This window comes from Osmerus eperlanus, chromosome 20 (genome assembly GCF_963692335.1).
Source record: "Osmerus eperlanus chromosome 20, fOsmEpe2.1, whole genome shotgun sequence".
In the NCBI taxonomy this organism is placed as follows: domain Eukaryota; kingdom Metazoa; phylum Chordata; class Actinopteri; order Osmeriformes; family Osmeridae; genus Osmerus; species Osmerus eperlanus.
In genome coordinates, this window is record NC_085037.1 from 10,079,797 (window position 1) to 10,100,099 (window position 20,303).

At 48.0% G+C, this 20,303-nt stretch overlaps 1 protein-coding gene across 1 annotated transcript; it reads right to left on the reverse strand.

Annotated features, from left to right (window-relative positions):
- Positions 1-3,076: 3,076 nt before the first annotated feature.
- Positions 3,077-20,153, reverse strand: LOC134041064 (3-hydroxyisobutyrate dehydrogenase, mitochondrial-like). The gene is made up of 8 exons (XM_062487304.1): positions 20,039-20,153; positions 18,892-19,052; positions 18,606-18,715; positions 18,247-18,368; positions 9,576-9,709; positions 9,325-9,401; positions 4,976-5,132; positions 3,077-4,784 (listed from the first exon to the last, which is right to left on the reverse strand). Exons 1-8 carry the CDS (start codon positions 20,106-20,108, stop codon positions 4,626-4,628), a joined length of 990 nt encoding a protein of 329 aa, XP_062343288.1. The 5' UTR covers positions 20,109-20,153; the 3' UTR covers positions 3,077-4,625.
- Positions 20,154-20,303: the final 150 nt, after the last annotated feature.

Consider the following 20,303-nt stretch of genomic DNA (forward strand, 5'->3'; position numbering starts at 1 on the left):
CATTTCTATTTTGTAGATCTTCATTTAGCATCTTCCATCTCTGTGAGGCCATCTTGAAGGCCATAAGAATGCAGCCATTCTAGAAGTGGGCTCCCACATATTCCCTGATTGAGCAGGCTCCCTAACTGGATTAGGATGTGTACGTTCGCTTTGTATAAAGCATCACAGTCTCTCCACACACAACAACACCGAAGGCCCCCTGTGTCTGTTCTCGGCGTGTTGCTGCAACCAGCCACAGATCAGTAATCAGAATACCCAAGGTTGGTAGCCAACCACAACCATTAGAGGTATGAAATAACATGTGATCCTGAATCTGTTGTTAGGGTTAATGTCCTCCCTGGGGCTGTGGCATAGATGGATGCTCCTTCACAGGAGCGATGCCCCTGGGTATTTACAGCCCACCCCGGTGGGTCCGGTGGGGCCACGAAGCGCCAGCCTGTTACCGGTACCGGTGATTATTTAGAGTACGAACGGCGGTCAGGTCCTCGTCGCCGTGGGAACCGCAACGAGATGGATTCTGGTGGGACTGATGATTACTCTTCCAATGAGAGTAATTAATATAATGAAGCGCTACTGAGCATGTGCAGTAGAGGGTGATAAATAGAGACCTCTGCCTGTCGTTACTCACAGGTGACACACAGAGAGAGAGAGAGAGAGAATGAAAGAGAGAGAGATAGAATGAAAGAGAGACAACAGCAAAAAGAGAAGAATAGACTGCATATGAAGAGGTTGCAAAGAGAAAGGTGAGTGGGATGGGGACTGCGAGATGGAGGAAAAGAAAGGGTAAAAGGTGAAAAAGGTGATGGAGGGAAATAAAGAATGAGAGGGAGAGAGACAGACCAGGGGTGAGTGAGGGGGTGAGAGAGGTTGAGACAGATCCATGGAGCATAACGGAGTGAAGTCGAAGACAGGTACATATGACATCCTCTGATGTTTACTCATGTTGTTGAGGGGTGACCTCATATCCAGCATTAGAGACACATGCTTCATAGCAGCTTGCCATGTCTTCATACATATCATAATAAGGACGCCATAGGGATAATTAGCCGGAGTTGTGTGTTCTACTGTCACCAGTGATATGTTGTGCACCAACCTTTCTTTGTTAAAGAGCGCTGCTTTAATGAACCTAAGCGGTGTCAATGAGAGGGGGAGAATATTGTGAGTGTATGTGTGTATGAGGTGTGGTACCCTACACGAGGGCAGAATGTTACAATTGTTGTGTTCATGTGAGAAGTTAGCCCACTACTGGGAGAGAGAGAGAGCGCGCGCAACATAGCGAGTCTATTTAGGATATACGCATCGCTGAGCGAGACATTATTCCCGCTAATAAACAGCCACTAATTTACCCTCTGTGCGCCTTTTAACTCGTCTGATATGAATCACAAGCCATTTAAACAGCCGTGTGCACCCCTCGCTGTGCCTCCACTTTCTCTGCTTTAAAGAGAGTGTCATTAAACCGCGGAGAGGATCCACCAACGCTTATAATGGGAAAAGAATGAACGTCGTCGCCCTAGGGATTTATCACAGTGGCAACAAACAGGGGTTCGTCCCAATACCTTCCATATTTGTATGCGCTCTGGAGCCTTTTCTTTTATAATAGAGCACGTGATTGGATACGCTAGAAGATGGCTTTTAGACAGACACAAGTAGGACTACGAAGATACTTCTAGTTAGCGGCGATTGTAGGCTTAATTGATAGGTTCAAAAAGACAAGGTTAAAGAAATCAGATTTTATAATGTCAGTGAATAGAAAATTAGTCATGTTTGCTGTGTGAGGGAGGTCAACTGAAGTACTAGACTTCTGTTTAAACAGTAGAATAGCTTGATTGTAAATACAAGATCCAAACCAAGAAGGAGCGGCTCTCTGGGCTGCATGGTGCTGCGTTCCGTCACTGGTTGACTGGCGCAGGGTGAGGCTCTCAGACTGGCCGGCCCGTCAGTCGGTCGCGACCCATACAGACGTCAGCGCGGCCCCGTCTCACCGCGGCTTCTTTATAGTATCCTTTCAAGTCGCTTTTAATGAGAAAACCGCCTACTCATAAACACTGGCGAATTAAAACACCCAAATATGAATCAGATACGCAGGGAGAGATCTCAAACAAGACTGCGTTAGCCGAGGTCAAGTCTCTGTCGAATGCTACTGCACTTGACAGTCTGGGAGATTTGGTTCAACTATCATCCATAATGTGAATGCACTTTAAAGACTACACTAGGTGGCCCCACCACAGACTGTCACAGTTCCTCTTAAACCAAATACCCATTCTCAATATAGAAAATCACCTTACAGTGAAATATAGCCTACCCACTGGTTATTTCCTAATCTATCCTCTAAAGAAAACTAAAACATAATATAAACAGGTTCGCTAGGTTGACTCTTGACCTTTGAGAAAATGTTGAGTCCTCCACTTTTCATCAGATTGAGTCACGAGGCAATGCCACCACCGTTTCACCATCATGGCTAGCCACAGTCTGCTACACGCTCCCGACAAACACTTAAGACAACACCAACTCAATAAAACCTTAAAGAAAAAAAAAAAGACCAACCCCCAAAAAATAAATAAAACAAAACCGCAATTGTTTTTTTTCTTGCCTATTTCATTGTAATGATGGAAATAAGGGCATCATTCTGAGATTAGTGCTTCTATTTCTCCTGACTGACGTTGGGCGTTATATGAGGTTCTGCTGAAGAGCTTTAGAGGGACAAGGGAACAACAGCCAACCACAAGGCTGGGTAGCACACTCCTGGTCAGGCACTGGCAGAGACAAACTGAGACACCTACAAACGCACTACCTAACTAAATACGACCAATGGAACACCAGCATACCCCCTCCATGCATCCTGTTTGTGTGTGAATGCATGTCAGTAAGGTCGTTGCTGGTGAGCTACAGCCTGGTCCCATCAACTAGATCTGGACATCTGGGAGGAAGGGCAAAGAAACCAACAAAGCATTTCAACTCCAACTTACTTAGTGAAATACTGTCTACAACAACAACAACAAAAGGACAAAACAGTGTTGAGATTGAAAGAACATCCTCTCATTCTGGACAGTAGGTCGTTTTTTATTTTTATTTTAATGTATTCTTTTTTTTTTTTTTTTTTTTTTACAGAACAGAGGCCAAGAAGAGAGATGCTCCACAAATGTACCAGTTTACAGCAAAAAAATAAACCGTGACGACGATTCTGTTTATCCTTAATACAGCAAACAAAAGAAATATACATTATATACATGGACACAGGGTCAAGCTGGGCCCGCCCTCAGTGGCGTTTTATGCAGACATGCTTCATGGGCTCAGGGAGCGAGAGAGGACAAAGACTAAAAGGATAAAGGGAGAGAGAGAGACAAAGATAAGGAGAGGAGAGAGGGAGGAACTGGAAGGGAAAGAGGACATGGGGGAGTAACAGAGAACAGAAAGAGGATCGCAAATGTTAAGCTGGCATGATAGGAGAGGTATGGAGCAGTGGTGAAGGCGATATTTTTTAACTGACATTTGTAAATCAGTAAAACCTGGAAGTAAAGACCGTTAACTGAACCTAAAGAGGTGTAATAGGCAGAGTAGAGGTATGTTAAGATTGTAAAACTACAGTAAGGAGGTATATCAAAGGATTCACTAGCCCTGCTCCGCAAACATTGGTCAGAGTGCAAAGGTGACCCAGGAGCTGCAGGCAATGACATCTCACAGTACGTCAAGTGTGGAAGTGGCCTATCCAGTAAGTGTTGATCGTGGTGATCAAGTGTTGATCGTGCCAAAAACAAACGCCATGGAGCGTAAAACAAGTTCATGATCAGATAATTAAATGGATGGAAAATAAACAAACATTTACTTCAGTCAATACTAATATCTTCCCATTCAATTCAGACTCCCCTCCCAAAAAACAGATGAGTGACAAAGTGAGAGAAACTATAACCCCGTAGAATGGGTGTTTTGGTAACCAGGTGTAACACTGTTTGTGTGTGTGTGTGTGTGTGTGCGTGTGTGTGTGCGTGTGTTGGCAGAGAGTTGTGAGAGATATAGTCCTTAGTTGGAGAGCTGGCAATTATACTCTTGCATATTATTCATGAACTCTTCATAATGTTGATCGACATTCATAACTCAATCTTTAAATCACCCCAAAACAACTTGTATGTCAATGTTGAACTAACCTGACGACTGAGGGGTGCTGCTTTTCTCTGTATTTTTTTCTTCTTTTGTCTGACTAAGAAGCAAGTTGAGTCTCACGCGGGTAACAGGCAAAATCCCAGCCAAACAAACAAACACAAAGAACAGGAAGTACAACCGATGTACATTATCTGATGTGTCAACCGTAGCATAAACCTGTAAACAGCCACACCACACGTTGCATTGAGTTGGACCCCACAGTGGCCCTCCCCAACCCCCCACATCACCTGGCTGACCCTGGACTAGGAAGGGGAACGGGCGACGGGGAGAGAGATAACCTCAGACACTGATCTAAGGCCAGTTAAACCTTTTCCCATCTTAAACTATAATCATCCAATAATCCCTTTGTAGTCATTTCTGTCCGTAGATCTGTGCTAAATCTTAGGGTGATCTCCATTGGTTGGGATGGGGAAGGGGGTGTGGTTGGTTGGGGGGGAGGGGTGGTGGTGGTGTTGGTACATCGCCCCTTACTGCCCCTCCTCTTCGCGCAGGAATTGAAAGACGGATGAGAAGTCCTTGTTAGCGTAGCCGCGGGCGCACATGACGCGGTAGATCTGGTGCGCCAGCGAGCCCAGGGGGACGGGGGTCTTGGTGTTGGTGGCAGTGTTCTGGGCCAGACCCAGGTCCTGCAAGAGAGACGGAGAGGAGGAGGAGACATTATATATGCACATACTTATAAATACATACGGTATGCAAATTTGAAAAGAGAGAATGACCTAATATAATATATATATATATTCAGGAGGAGGAGAAACATGAGAGATACCGGACGAGAAAAGGGGCTGAAAGTCAGCAGGGTTAGGTAAAGGGACCAGACCTTTGCCATGAGCGTGGTGCCAAAGCCTCCCTGGTAGTTGTTGCCCGAGGGTACTCCCTCCATGACGCCAGGCACCGGGTTGTAGGAGTCACTGGACCAACACCTGCCTGATGACATGTTGAGGATCTGAGCCAGCAGCTTGGGGTCCAAACCCAGTCTGACAGGAGGAGAGGAAAGGTCAGTGAAAAGAGATGAACTGGGCCGTATGTATTGGGGGGGGGGGGGGGGGGAGAAAGAGAAAGTGAACGAGAAGGAAAGACAGAAAGAACAGGAGATGGGGTGGTGTTGACCTATGCTGAACCCTGGGCCTGTGTCCAGGTCCATCCCTCAGAGTTAATGGGTAAGAGCTGGTAATACCGGCTAATGCAGTATTGATGTTTATCAGGACATCTATCCTTCATCATCCATCGTTCATGAAGAGAGGAGGACAAGTGGTTAAGGAGCACAGGGGGGCCATAAACCTCGCTGACACGCGCACACACACACACACACACACACACACACACGCACAGATGGCCTCACACTCCCATATCTCCCTCCCCCAGCCCAAACCCATTCCATAGCAATCTGCTGCCAAAAGGACCAGATAAAAAAGGAAAAAGAGAGAAAAAAAAGAGAGGAGAATAAATGAGAAGCACACATTGAGATGAGCTCCCCGTCAGAGCGTCCGTGTTCCAGTAGCATTAATGAGGGATGCGCGTTGAGTGCGTTGCTGCCCATGTGTGTTATCGGATTCAAAATCGGATAGCGAGTGCAAAACATGCAATTCCATCCAACACGCCCAACCAACCCACCCTGGTTCAGGGCAGAAAAGGCTGAACACCGGCCACCGCTCAGCCTAAGAGAGGGTGTGCCTGGAGCCCTGGAGCCTCGGTCTGTCGGTCTGTCTGCATGTTGCTGCTGCTGTATTAACAGTTTAAAGGGCAGTGTTAAGTTGACCACATCAAGCCCTGCCCGCCACAGACTGCTATAGCTTACAGGCCTGTAACTCTATTCTGCTCTCAATATGACTATTAAACCATCATGGGTCTTTAAGGCCAGAGGCCTCCCTGCCTCTGCCATCTCTCCCTCTCTCTTCCTCCATCTCTCCCTCTCTCTTCCTCCATCTCTCCACCTGGCTCTCATTCTACCATTACTGCCACAAGGATTTTATTAGCTGTCTACTAACTAATTAAGGCTGGGAATTACATTTACTCTCTTTGTCTCAGGCGCTTTCTCTCTCTCTCACTCGCTCCCTCTCTCCCTCCCGCGTTTACAGACTGTTTTGGAAATGTGGGATAAGTGACAGTGTGTTTGCTTGTTTTTTATGAAGTCTCACTCATGAAGGCTTTTTCAGTTTGTCTGTATACTGCCCTGCCACCCGCCCTCCTATACACACACACGCACCAACTCATCCGCCCCTCTTCCTATGTGTTCCTGCTGGCCTAGCAGACACCTCCCCGTCTCAGGACTCAAGGGGACATATGTTTGACATCGTTCATCCCCCCCCTCCCTCCCCATCACACACACACACAGCCCCTCCCTGTGTTCTGGGTCAGCAGCTGAAAAGGTTACTGGCTGTGCTACAATAAAGCGCGTCCGAGCGCACAGATCATTTGTTAGAGCGAGCAGAGACGCTGACGGGGAGCTGTTGTCCTGTTTAACGATAAATCAATGAACCCCCGCTCCCTTTCCTATCACACACACACAGTTATTAGCTTCCGCGCCAGTGTTGCTCTTCGTCGGAGGTAATTTGCGTGGAGAAGAAGACACGTCACGCTTTAACAAGATTGACACGGAGGACACCAAACGGAGACACAGACGTGTTGCGGAGCGATGCCATCACAGGGAAGAGGAGAAAACTGGGAAAAAGGACAAAACAGGAAGAAGATGGAGGGGGGGGGGGGAGAGAGAGAGAGAGAGAGAGAGAGGGGGGGAGAGAGGGGGAGGGAGGGGGAGGGAGGGAGGGGGAGAGAGGGGGAGAGAGGGGGAGAGAGGGGGAGAGAGGGGGAGGGGGAGAGAGGGTGTGATGCGGAGTGATGTGGGGCTGAAGCAGGTGGAGTTCATTTGGAGTGATATTAACTGTCTGTTTCATGACCAGTGGGCCCAGCCTCTCCTCCCAGCCTGGAAGCCCCGGGAGAGGAAGCGTGCTCCACATTTATGATTACATTAAACAGCTAACGAGCGCTCGTGCACACACACACACACACATTCACGCACACGCATTTACCATTACATTTAAGAGGTAACAAGCGCGTTTATCACCCAACTTTAATCTTCATCTGGAACATATGCCTGCAATCTAATTCACAAAGCGGGGGGTAAAGTGTGTCTGTGTGTGTGTGTGTGTGTGTGTAGCCCTGGTCTGACCTTATATGGCACTCAACTCAGTGTTTCTCCAATCTGTGCGTTTATACTGTATAAGGAGTCTTGTGTGTTTGTGTAAATATGCCCATAACTAAATACATGGATATGAGCAAGGTGCAAGGTGAACCATAAGCTCTTAAGCTTAGTCTCTCTGCCTCCGTCTCTCTCCCTCAGTCTCTCCCTGGGTCTCTCTCCCTCAGTCTCTCCCTGGGTCTCTCTCCCTCAGTCTCTCTGCCTCCGTTTTTCTCCGTCAGTCTCTCCCTGGGTCTCTCTCCCTCAGTCTCTCCCTGGGTCTCTCTCCCTCAGTCTCTCTGCCTCAGTCTCTCTGCCTCAGTCTCTCTGCCTCAGTCTCCGTCTCTCTCCCTCAGTCTCTCCCTGGGTCTCTCCGCCTCAGTTTCACCGCCTCCTATCTTCATTTGCATCGTTAACATCAGGGCTAGCCTTGCCTGCAGCTGACTGAAGGCATACTGAAGTGACACCAGAGTGAGGAGAGAGAGACAGAATGAGGAGGGGGGGGGGGGGGGTGGACAGAAAAAATGGATGGGATAAAAATGCGACGAAATTGAAAGAAAGGGAATAGAGGGAGAGAAAAAGGGAATTAACTCGGAGAGAAAGGAGGTGTGTGTGTGTGTGAGAGAGAGTGTGTGCGTCATTATAATTGTCATGCAGGGCCATTCCCTGCTCAAAGGGAACGTCATGCTCTGTCGGAGACGGCCAAGCTTCCATCTGAGATCAACAAATTAGCAGCATGGATGGGACAGGCAGCATGTGTGTGTGTGTGTGCGTAGAGGGGGGAGACAGGACAGGTATTGAGGAAAGGGAAGCTCTATCAGGCCCTACTACGGCATGATAAAATGTTATTGCTGTTTCCCTGTAAATTGGCTGGGAGCGCTCTGTCCTCCTCCTGTGTGTGCACGCTCGCTCCATTCTGCATAAGGCGCCCGGGCCGCAATGCAGCGTGGGAGATTTACGGGTGTCGGCTCTCTAAACGATGACTGTCTTTGTCAGTCCTCCTAATAAAGCCCCAGAGATGGAGCAGTCAGGAGGAGGGAAAACACACAGACAAACGTCTCCACACAATACGTTGAAGTGATAGAAATACACAGGCGACCGGCTGGAATTTGTACAACAGTACTGAACATGATATTAGGAATTTCAATGGCCACTATTTTTGCTATTAACGAATACGATACGAATGGAATACGATCTGTGATATTGCTTCTAAATGTTGAGTGAGTGTGTGTGAGAGTGTGTGTGTGCGTTTGTGTGTGTAGCAGAAACACCGTGGCGGTGTGTAAATCTGTGTTGCTCCTGTAATGCCTCCATATTTCAGAGGCCTGGTGGGGGGATTTATGCCCGAACGCTCATGCCAATTTTCCCTCTCCGTCTCTGCACAGATAAATCAGCTGCACTAATACAGCTGCACTATGGACACACACACACACATGCACGCGCAAGCACACACGCCTCTCTAAAGCTAACACAATGCTACACGGAGCCGCACCCAAGAAGCTGCAGTTTCTTAAGATGTGGAATAAGCTAACTAAGCATCCTTGAATAATGAGCCACATCCACATTACCAACAGCTGCGCCAATATCGCTAAGGATGATGGGATGTGTAGTTCTCATGAAAGGATCCCTGGCTAGAGTGACTGAACTCCATTCAACAGTCACTGTCTAGACTTGCAAAAGAAAGGGATCAATTGTCAGAGTAGCATGCAAACGAAGACTGAGGTGTCGAGAAATACTCCATATACACAGCTCGGTCTGAACCCCATTAGACAGCGGTGCCTGATGGGAAGTGTAGTTTCTGAGCAATGTTCATTGGCAGAGCAGGACTTGGCACCACTGAGAGCTCAATCAGGGGATGTAAATGCGAGTCTCCGCCCCCTCATCCGTCTCACTCCACCAATGACAGGTCTGCGAGGGGGCTGGGCTGACCCCTCTACACCCCTCCCAGCCCAAACCCCTCCCGCACACAAACAAACACACCCCAAGTGTACCTGATGCCAAGGTTCATGGTCTCAGCGGTTCCGATCATCCCAATTGCTAGCAGCATGTTGTTGCAGATCTTGGCTGCCTGGAGGACAGAGGACACTGACTGTAACACGTCTCACACGCATGTTCACTGGTACATGTGTCCGGAGGACCATCCTCTGCTTCCCCCTGTTGACCTGGGAGTGTCCCTTCTAGGGGACGCCAGACACCAGAACGTCTGGATGCAGACTCGTACATGGCGTGTGTGTGGTCATACCTGTCCGGTGCCGACCTGGCCACAGTACACCACGTTGGCGCCCATGCAGGTGAGGAGCTCCTGAGCAGCGTGGTACTCCTCCTCCAGCCCCCCCACCATGAAGGTCAGCTTGGCCAGGCTGGCGGCTCCCACACCTGCACACACACACACAGAGTGAAAACACACGTGCAAACAGTGTTATTCTTCCGTGAACACAGATTAGTGGATGGCAGGGTGGGGTTTGACTGAATACCACTAGTATCCCGAAAAAACTGCAAGCATATCTTCCCAACTATGAACTTCTCCAAAACGCTGGAACAGCCATCACAGAACCTAGGTATGAGTGTGTGTGTACACTATGGTGGGACAGCAGTGTTTAGGAGAGGGGGCGTTCAAAGGACTGGGGTGTCTTTAAAAGCCGATTGTTCCTATCATGGTCCACACGAGCCCCAGGGGAGGCTTTCCTATTGTCCTCTCACTCACACAGGCCAACAGCTGTGCCTGGGGCCACACCCCCCCCCTCCCCCCCAACACACACACACACAGCCACACACACACACCCCATGGGGGTATTGGTGACAGGCGTGAGGGGTAATTAACTTTACACTTTATCATGTTCAATTAGGCGTCCCTCCCAGTGCCCGATGGCTTAAGGAGCGTGCCGTGTTTTAGCAGGGACCTCCACGCCCCCCCGAAGGGGTCCTGACGGGCCCTGATGGAGCAGATAGAGGCCGACTATGTGCCCGATTAGCGGAGAAATAAAACGGTTAAGAAAAAAAACAGGGTTGGGGCCACTTGTGCCCAAATCTCATCTGCCACGGTCCCACCCTCTTAACGCACCATTGATTAACCCTAAACATTAACACACCTTCAGAAACACACACAGCCAGAAACACACACAGCCCATAACAGATACACACTGACTAAACAGACCCACTGTTAGAGGCACAAGTAAATATTTTATCGGACACTTCACACAAGTGGTAAACTGTACCTGTAAAGGGTACTGGTTTAGATGGAGCTGAATGTATGCATCCTCTCGTGTACCTCAGTTGGTCCAGTAGTATCTGGGGACAGTGATGTGACACATGGGGCACCTCATGCTGACCAACGCAGTGGGCTTCAGTAAAGGTCACCCATTTGCGTGTAAAAGATCAGTGTGAGCACACAGCTGTTTGTCTGTGTGTGTTGTTTGTGCATGTTGTTTGTGTGTCGGCTCTTCAGGGTGCCGTGTAGCTCTAATGAAAGGCCGCTTTATGGTGAAGGCCTAATAATGTTGCTGTTAATAATTAAACAGGGATTAGCAGAGAGAGAAAGGAGCTGAAACTACAGAACAGGAGAGGATCTACTAATCATACTGTACCTCGCTGTGGTCCAGAAGCATATGAATATATACATCAGCCCCTCTCTCTCCACTTCTCTCTCCTCCCTAATTAGCTGCTGCTGTCAGTGTGTGAAGCCGCAGTGCGTCCATGTCTGTTTCTACGTGTGTGCACGTACGCGCGTGTGTGTATGTGTGATGAGCTGTCGTTGCATCATTAGGGCCACATAATCAACCCAAACTCCACACTGCAGCAGCTGCCTGTGGACCACTGTGACACATGCGCTTAACAGACACACAGATAATGTATACATATGGTCAACACGCACGCACGCGCACACACACAAACAGGGTCTAAGAGGAAAGAAAAAAAGAGGGGATATACTACATCCTGCTCTCTCCAACAAACACACACACACACATTTAAAGCTGACACGACCAAAGTTGTGTGACAACTGTGCTGGTTCATTAGTGGAGATCACCGTGAGCTGGATCACTAAAGAGGAGATTATTGATAACACAGCCAACATGCTGATCAATACACATCTCTACACTCAGACAAAGAGAGAGATAAGGATAAAGGGAGAGTTAGAGATAGAAAGAAAGAAAAGGCGAGAGAATGGGACTGGGAGAGGGAAAAAGAAAGACCCGCTCTCTCCCCTTCTCTCTCCCTCCCTCTCTCAAATTAACTAATCACCCATAATAAGCGCTTATGATCTGTAGTGGATTTCTATAAGCAGAGACAGGAAATGATGGAAGATCGCCGCTGTGCAGGAAGAACAACACATCATTAGCATAACACAGGGGGAGTGTGTGTGTGTGAGTGTGTGTCTGTATGTGTGTGAGTGAGTCTGTGTGTGTGTCTGTGTGTGTGTGTGTGTGAGTCTGTGTCTGTGTGTGTGTGTGTGTGTGCGGGGGAGGACGAGGAGGGGGTGTCCTGGGCTCCGGACGGTCCTGTCAGAAGACTGATTCTACCAGAATTCTAATGAGTCTCCGGAGCGCTGGGAACACCAGCTCATCCATCCAGACTGGGCCGACACCACCGGGTCGTTAACGCTGCGTTACCACGCGTCGCCCCCTAGGGGAGGGCCAGGGACCCAGGCAGGCAGGGGGACAGGGAGGGGGTGGGGGGAATCAAACCTGTGTGCTCAGTAGGTGGGTGAGAGATGGAGAGGGAGTGGAGCAGGTATACGTCTCGGCAGATCCTACACGAGACAATACCATCGCTACACAACAGGGGGAGAGATGGAAAAAGGAGGAGAGGGTACAGCCGACCGAGCGGGGGGGGGGGGGGGGGGGGGGAGTAAGGGATGGAGAAGATGGCAGCAGAAAAAAAATAAAAAAAATATTGCAACTCTGGTCTCCTTCTCTCCTTTGGGGAACGATTCCCTTGGGAAACGGCAGGCTCCTTCTCATCTGCATCCAGGGAGACGTTATGGTTGGCCACCACATAGTCCTGAGGCACAGTACCACCAGCCTGACCACGGTTCAACCACGCTGAACTGGCATGAGGGTTAATGAACAGCGCCACCATTTTAGGGCCCAGAGAACGGGGAGCAGAGCCAGGGACAATTCTCAGATTTAACATGGTATACCGTACCGTCATTGTGTGTGAATATGCCGATGTGTTGGGGTATTACTGCTTTCAGCACTAAGCTTTGATGAAGATACCAACAAAAAAAAAAGCTACAACTGAGAAAAGCTTGAGCATACAGGAGTCTGTGGGGCGGGGGAGATCTGAGGGAGCTATATGGTTTCTGTCCCCTTGTAACGAGCACAAAATTAATTAGCACTTTTTTCATTACAGTCAAATAGTCAAGTGAAGCGATTCATTATGGCGCTGTCGTCCTTTTAACTTAAGTCCATTTAGAAGCGGTCTGTGTGCACATGTTTGTGTGGTTGTGTGGCTGTGTTGGCTTGTGTGTGTGTGTGCGTGTGCGAGGACGGCAGACAGGTGCGGAGCCAGAGCTGGCCGCCTCAGAGACGTCAGGCGCTGCTTCTGAGGACGTCTCCCTGGGTTACGAGGGCCGTGTGAAGCAGCAGACGCTTTTATTGGTGGTGGCTTTAAATGAAACTACATTTGTGAATATGAGGCTGAACAAACACACGCACACACAAACAAACACACACACGGGAGGCTGTTCCCACGCCTTAGTAGGGAACGATGCAGTTGACGATGTGCTTCAGCACAGCTCTGTTCCCTGGGATTGTCCATAAAAAGAAACCCTCCAACAGAAACACCAGGACTAGGCCTATCTCTTAATATATTGTATCCATACATGATTACAGAGTACTTGTTAAGTTAATATCCTTTTACTTAAAGCATGTGTTGTTTTACACACGGATACATCTAAAAGAGCCAGTGTTTTGTGTACCTGTGCATGAGGTTGTGTATTAAAGTATATACTGACTAGAGATCAAAAATGTTACCGGAGCACACTGAAGGTGACCGACTCCTTCGGGTCACATGGACACGAACTGTCCTTGTGTTTACTCAATTTTACCCAATACAAAAACAAATAAAAATAATTTTCTTTTAACCTTCGCAATGTGGGGGGTCTGAGACAGCCCAACGTTTAAAAGAAAAAGCTTCACTTTGTTTTTGTATGCGGTAAAGTTGTCGCAATACAACGGTGGGTCACAATGACTGATGGGTCATAATGACCCGAAGAGAACACAAGGGTTAAGAGAAAAGACCATGCAATGAGTGGGACTCTGCTCTGCGGTTAGACCTGAATCTTAACCGAGACTGAATGTTTACAGCCAACTCCCATACGTGGCCAGGCACTAGAATGACATGGGAGATATTTTCTCAAACAAATTAAAAACCCAAACAAGCTTCGTAAAAGCCTGACGGATATCGAGTGAAAAAAAATGAAATGCTGAGGAGAGAGAGCGTTTACCCAAATCACTCACACACTGGCACATAAAAAAACAGCAATTTCAACAGTTTGTCTGCCAGTTTCGCTAATGCCTCTCCTTTATGTTAAAAACAGAGTCTTTATCTGAGGAGTTTACGAGCGTGGGCCATGAGAACCTTTTTGCGCGCGCACACACACACAGAAACACCAGAAAACCCATGAGAAAAGTGACTGCCAAGCGTCGAGTGTTACAGAAAGAGAATTGACTACAACTATACTAAAATACTTGCTAATCTTGGTCAATGTCCTAGTCACACTAGTCACAGACATGCCAATCCCCCCCTCACCCCCCAGTGACCACAGCCCTGATCCCCATCATTATTATACTCTGATAGTGATGGTGGTGCTGGTCAGACGCTGGGGAGATCCACAGGGGAGTGTGGTCAACGGCCAGAACACAGACATCCACAATCAATCCCCACTGCTCTGAAGAAACGCGTTAATGAGCGACTCTTTCACACACACACTCACACACAAACACAGTGAGTCTGACATATCTGAGATGAGTGACATGCTGGGTTTGCTTTGAGGGCATTTGATGGACAGAGAGCCTTATAAGCAAGACTGGTGCATCAACCAGCTGACATTTACACCCCATCCAAGCGCACACAGGCACCCAGGCAGTCAGTCAGTGGGCCAGTTCCCCAGCTGCTGTGGGTTTGCTCCCATCTGGGGATCAGACTAGACCCCCCCTCTCAGACCCCCGTTCCCCTGGTTCTCCCCAAATCCCTTTTCTACAGTATACAATATAGTTAACCCCCCCCCCCCCATTTTCCTGTCTGAATCCCTCCCCAACTGTCCCTCTCTCTCTCTATCACAACTGTGACTCACCACCACTCCCCCAGTTCTCCATCGCTCCCCCCACCCCCCACCCCACTTGTCGGGGGACCCCTCAGTAAAGTGCTTGTTATGCTAATCTACTCAGTCTCTCTAATGCTGGTTAGTCATCAACACTGACAGCAGGCCAGGCCTTCTCCCCCTCTTGGTTCCTCCTTTTCACGCTCCCTCTTGTCCTGCTCTCTCCCTTCCCCTCTCTCCCTTCCCCTCTCTCCCTTCCCCTCTCTCCCTTCTCCCTCCTCTTCTCTCTTTACCTACTCTCTCCCTTCCCCTCTCTCCCTTCTCCCTCCTCTTCTCTTTACCTACTCTCTCCCTTCTCCCTCCTCTTCTCTCTTTACCTACTCTCTCCCTTCCCCTCTCTCCCTTCTCCCTCCTCTTCTCTCTTTACCTACTCTCTCCCTTCCCCTCTCTCTTTACCTACTCTCTCCCTTCTCGTCCTCCTGTTTTCCTCTCTCCCTTCTCCTCCATCTCCTTCCCTATCCTCCTGCTTCCCTTTTCCCCTCTCATTCCTAACCCTTACTCCCCCTGGTAGTCTAAAGCTACTGCGTTGTTTAGATAACTTATGTAGGGCTGCATTGGACTGGATAGAGGGTCACTTCACACAGAGCCGCACACCGGCACCTCAAACATTACACAGACAGACATTTACTGTTCACATAATGGTTGTGGACGAATCCTAACATCAACATTCAGTTCCCAAAATTATTATACAGCTGGTGGCTCAGTCGATACATATGTGCACTCTCTCACACTCGCTCCCACGGTCCCAACAGAGTTAGTGCCGTTCTGTCACACACACACTTTCTCTCCCAGACACTGATATCACAATTCCCAGTGTAGAAAAACAATACAAGCTTTAAATTTTTATTTTAAAACCCTTCAAAAGTCATCGTCCGTTTAGCGATGTGGCGGCGTACCACCGGCTAAGACATGCAGACGCAGGCATGCTGGGTAATTACTGCTAACGATTCCGGCGCTTGTTAGCCAGAGCTCCTATTTCTGCCATTGCCGTGCCAACACCCCAAAGGGCGTGACGTCAGAGAGCGTTTTGTTGTGGGTCTAGTTTGCATGCGGACACTTTTAACGACACCAGACAGTGGTACAAGTGTGTGTGTGTGTGAGTGTGTAAGAGAGGGAATGAAAGTGTGTATGAGCAGGAAGTGTCTGTGTACGGCTTTGAGGGGGTGTATGCACTGTAAGTGGCTTGTTGACAGTGTGTGTCTGTTTGTGTGTGTGTGTGCGTGTGTGTGTGTGTGTGTGCCAGAACAAAGCTGGGTCAGGCAGGGCTAAGCCAGGCAACTGGTCAGTGAACGAGAGAGAGACACCAATAATGGTAAAGAGAGAGAGGGAACGAGGGATGAGGTTTCTTTTGATTGTCGTTTTTTAACAGGGTTATTATTCTTCGTCTCAGACCCCAGGGGCGCCTGCCAAACCCCTAGTGACGCACACGAGGTGGACGCCACTAGCGTACACACACACACACATTATAAATATACACTACCTCACTCCACAGACAGAATCATTTTTATATCAAAAGAAAATCTAAATTTAAAAACAATAGGAGAAAACCCCAAAACCCTAACATGAAAGTGTGTGTGGAGGGGAGGCAATTAAGAGTGTCCGTATATGTGCGTGTGCCCATGTATGTCCTACTATCCTTGTGTGAAAACATTGATGAAGATGTGTTTGAAGAAACGCTGAGAGAGCAAACCATCACTTCCTCCTTGTTTGCTTATGTTTGTTTATGCGTATGATCGCAAAGGGTCCACATGCTTTTCGCTTCCTTGCTCACACACACGCATACACACACACACACACACCTCTGTATGGTTCTCTATGGTTCCTCATTTGGATAGGGTGCCATCTCCTGGCCAAAACACAGCATGCAAATTCCCCTCCCTCCCACACACACACACACAAAAACACAGTCACTTTGTGAGGTGTGTGACAACTTGTCCAAGTTATGGATGAGGCCGTCTGTCAAACATTTCCACCTTGGTTCACCAATCAGAGGAACCACATTTAACATCAAGGAGGTTGGAAGTGAAGAAGACAGAACAGGGAAAAGTTGGAGGAACATAAAGAGAGGTCTAGGTGCCTTAACCACAGAGTTGACCCCCAGTTCACCTTTGGCCCACTCCTCCAGACGTCTCTATTCCCAAGTTCAGTTTATCCTCACCAGAATAATCTCATCCCCAGTCTTGGGGGTTATACAAGGGCTGTGTGTGTGTGTGTGTGTACTTGAGGGGGTAGTATGGTGGACTGGATTGTTTGTGTGTGTGGATATTTGGAGGAGGGGTTGTTGAGAATATGGGCGTCTACAGGGCTCATGCCAGAGGAAGCAGGTAAATCATTGTCCATCTCAGGACAGTAAAACAGGCTTAGCTAAGAGCCACGAGAGAAAAAGCCTTCACACAGCACTGCACACTAACTACAGCCCACCACACAGTATGTAAACATAGGCTGGCTGGTAAGTGTGTATGTTGTGTGTGTGTGTGTAAAGGAGTAAAATAGTTGGGAAACATTCACAAGGAACTGATCTCGCCGACTCCAGCTAGTCGGCCTTGGAGACGCCAGCCCGTAAACATAGTGTGTTTACGTATAGTGCGTGTATGCATACATTTATGGGTCTTCATTTTTGCAAGTGTAAGAAGGAATGTGATGCAGCATTACCAGCATAATGCAAGTGTGTGTGTGTGTGTGTGCGTCCGGAGGTTGGTCCGGCTGGTTTGAGATGGAGTTTTACAGCTGTGTGTCTCCCCTTCCTTATCTCTTCCCACCCCCAGGACTGCATGCCATGTGGGGGCAGCTTCTCTCTCATTTATGTCTCTTTATCTACATGAAAGGCACTGACATGGGACACCCGCCATTACGGCTCCATCAACATCAAAAGCCCTGACACAGGATTCCCCATTGCGGCTCAAGCCATTAGGAGACGGCTGGACCTGGGCACTGTCAGGGAGCTCTGAGACAGACGGGGCAGACATAATGAGGACTTAAAACCTTAACCTTGCCTTTAAGGCCTTTAGTCTGAAGCAGCAATAAAACACAGGGCCTACGTCGTCGAGCAAACTTACTGGCTAGTCCGCTCCATAGCAACAACATGTCCTACTAACCCCTATTCAATATCCAATACAAAAACCTTCACCAAAATGATTAATATTCTAACACCAATAACATGTTATTTTTTCCCATTGTAGAGAATTAACTGAACTATAGCCTGCATGTTATAAACAATAAAAACATATAGCCATGGAGTATTTATAGATACTGTATATACAGACGTGTTTATATTTAGAGCTACAGGACATGGTTTACATTGCTGCTTGTGTGCCTGGGTCTGTTCAGATGAACACTTCCCAGAGCAAAAGAGGAAGTGAGGGAAAAAAGAGAGACAAAAGACAGAATCTTCTATTTGAAATGTTTCTAACAGGTAGTTAGAGAGATGGTTCAGTGTGGATTTTTCCCGCCTTCATGGTGCTACATGAACGAGTTCCTCCACAAACAGAAGAATGATCTCCTCCTCCTCCTTAGAGGACAGTAAACAATGCGATTTTATTGGAGCACAGTCGGAATCCTGCACTGACAACATTGTGGTCTTTTCTTTGCTTACCTCCCGACACGGGGGCGTCCATGAACACCGCACCCATCTTCTCAGCGGCGAGGGCCATCTCCCTGGAGACGGCGGGGTCAATGGTGGAGGAGTCGATCAGCAGCGTTCCCTTCTTCACCTTCCTGAGGAGGGGAAATGCACCATCACAGATCCAGCAGCACCAAAAAGAACGGTGGTCAAAGTCAGCATGCGGGTGGAACAGAGGAAGCCCAATACTCGACGACACGACTGCGTGGTCCCTCAAGCCAATCACCATCATCGGTGACTGCTTTTTTTAAAGCCAGCGTCTGGAGGGATTCCTTCCAGATGAGGACAGGGACCTGAAGGGAGTGGATAGAGATGGAGAGGGAGATGCCTACTTGAGGATGCCATTGGGGCCGGTGTAGACCTCTATGACGTTAGGACTGGAGGGGAGCATGGTGATGATCCTGTCTGCCTTGTCGGCCACCTCTGCTGGGGCATCCAGGATCTGAAATATTAGGAGGGGGCAGGAGATGGAAGAGAAAGGAGTGATAAACAACAACAACAACAACAACAACAACAGACATTGAGAAACATGTTTGGAAGACGAGCAGTGATGGCAACAATAAATACACATACAGAAAAGCCAAGACATCGATAGCCATTCTGTACTATGTTTACTACCTGTGCGCCCATGTCTTGCAGCTCCTTGCAGGACTCTGGGAAAACGTCGGTGGCGATGACAGGGTAGCCGTGCTTCAGCAGGTTCCTGGCCATGGGAGTTCCCATGTTCCCCAGGCCGATGAAGCCTACAGGAGTCTTAGAGGCCATTGACCTGTTTGCCACTAGACAGGAAAGAGGAAGAGGGAGACTTTTAGGTACCAAGTTAGACCTACAATGTATTTCTTCATTGTATAATTTCATGAAAATACACTTGGGGACTTTGATTCTGTGCAATTTTGTTGCAGTGCGACCACGACACACTGAGACAAACTAGCACCCCTGTTGATACAGCCTAAACAATGGAACATTCTTTTTTTATGTTCTTCTGACTGGGATTCTCAGTAGGTCACCATATTATCAGGCTTCCATGCCCCCCACATTCTGATGAGCTGATAGCAGGCCTGACTAGCGGCGCATACTCATTTCAGTCTGAGCCGGTTTAACTGAAATCAGTACTCCCCTGAACACTCAGGCGATCTTTGGACACAGAGATATTATGTAAAAGCTGTACACAACTGCTTTCACTCAGTTACACAGCATGCTCTTTCCGTGTAGGTTTCATCATAGGCATTGAGAGACCATGTCAGGTTATGCAGTTATGAGACTGGTTGTAACAATTATTATGTGATTTAAAGGAATCTTAGTATATTAGCAATCAATGTGGAAAACTAAGTTACGAGTAAGGACAACAGTTATGTGTATCTACTTGAAATCTGACTTACAATAGGTTTGCTAAATTACAATAAATGCATAAGTCAATAGGGAATTGCAAACTACTGATTTGAGGCATGGCCAGCTAAGGGAATCCAATTGTTGGCTAAATGCATTGTCAAACTCTATTAGCAAGATGCAATTAGTTCACTGCTAATGCTCACATCTCATTTGCGTCAGTTGAAGACCACATTGTCTTCAGCTAACGCATTAAAGAAATAGGCAGTTGGTGGTCGACAAAGATTTTTTTCAGACAGTATTGCCATTATCTTCAGACAAGGCTAGGCTAGGCAACGTTAGCTTAAGGAAAGGAGGTTGAGAATGCCTTTATCCCGTGTTGTTGCAAACACTAGGCACAGCAATTAATGGAGTATGGACAAATGAGACTATACTTTACCGAGCACCAGGTCGACATGTTTATTGCACCTTTGCAATAAATTCCAAGACCCTCTAAACAAGGCGGCCATGCTTCTTTCCCCTTGACCTCGGCGTTCAGTGACAGCAGCTGTCAAGACAGGAAGTAAAGGGGAGGTGGTTAGGAGTTACGATTATTTGAACCAATCCTAACTCTCCACAGAGTGCTGTGTCCAATGGAAATTGTATAAAGGCGGAACATCCTGTGTGATCTTGCTTGTTAGTCCCTGTAGTTACAGTGCGGGACA

Excerpts from the sequence above, each read along its gene's own strand:
- LOC134041064 (XM_062487304.1), bottom strand. The coding sequence starts at position 20,108 with ATGGCCGCCTTGTTTAGAGGGTCTTGGAATTTATTGCAAAGGTGCAAT. Across the intron at positions 19,053-20,038 it reads ACATGTCGACCTGGTGCTCG|TGGCAAACAGGTCAATGGCC; the intron begins GTAAAGTATAGT and ends TTTCCTGTCTAG. Across the intron at positions 18,716-18,891 it reads TGCAAGACATGGGCGCACAG|ATCCTGGATGCCCCAGCAGA; the intron begins GTAGTAAACATA and ends CTAATATTTCAG.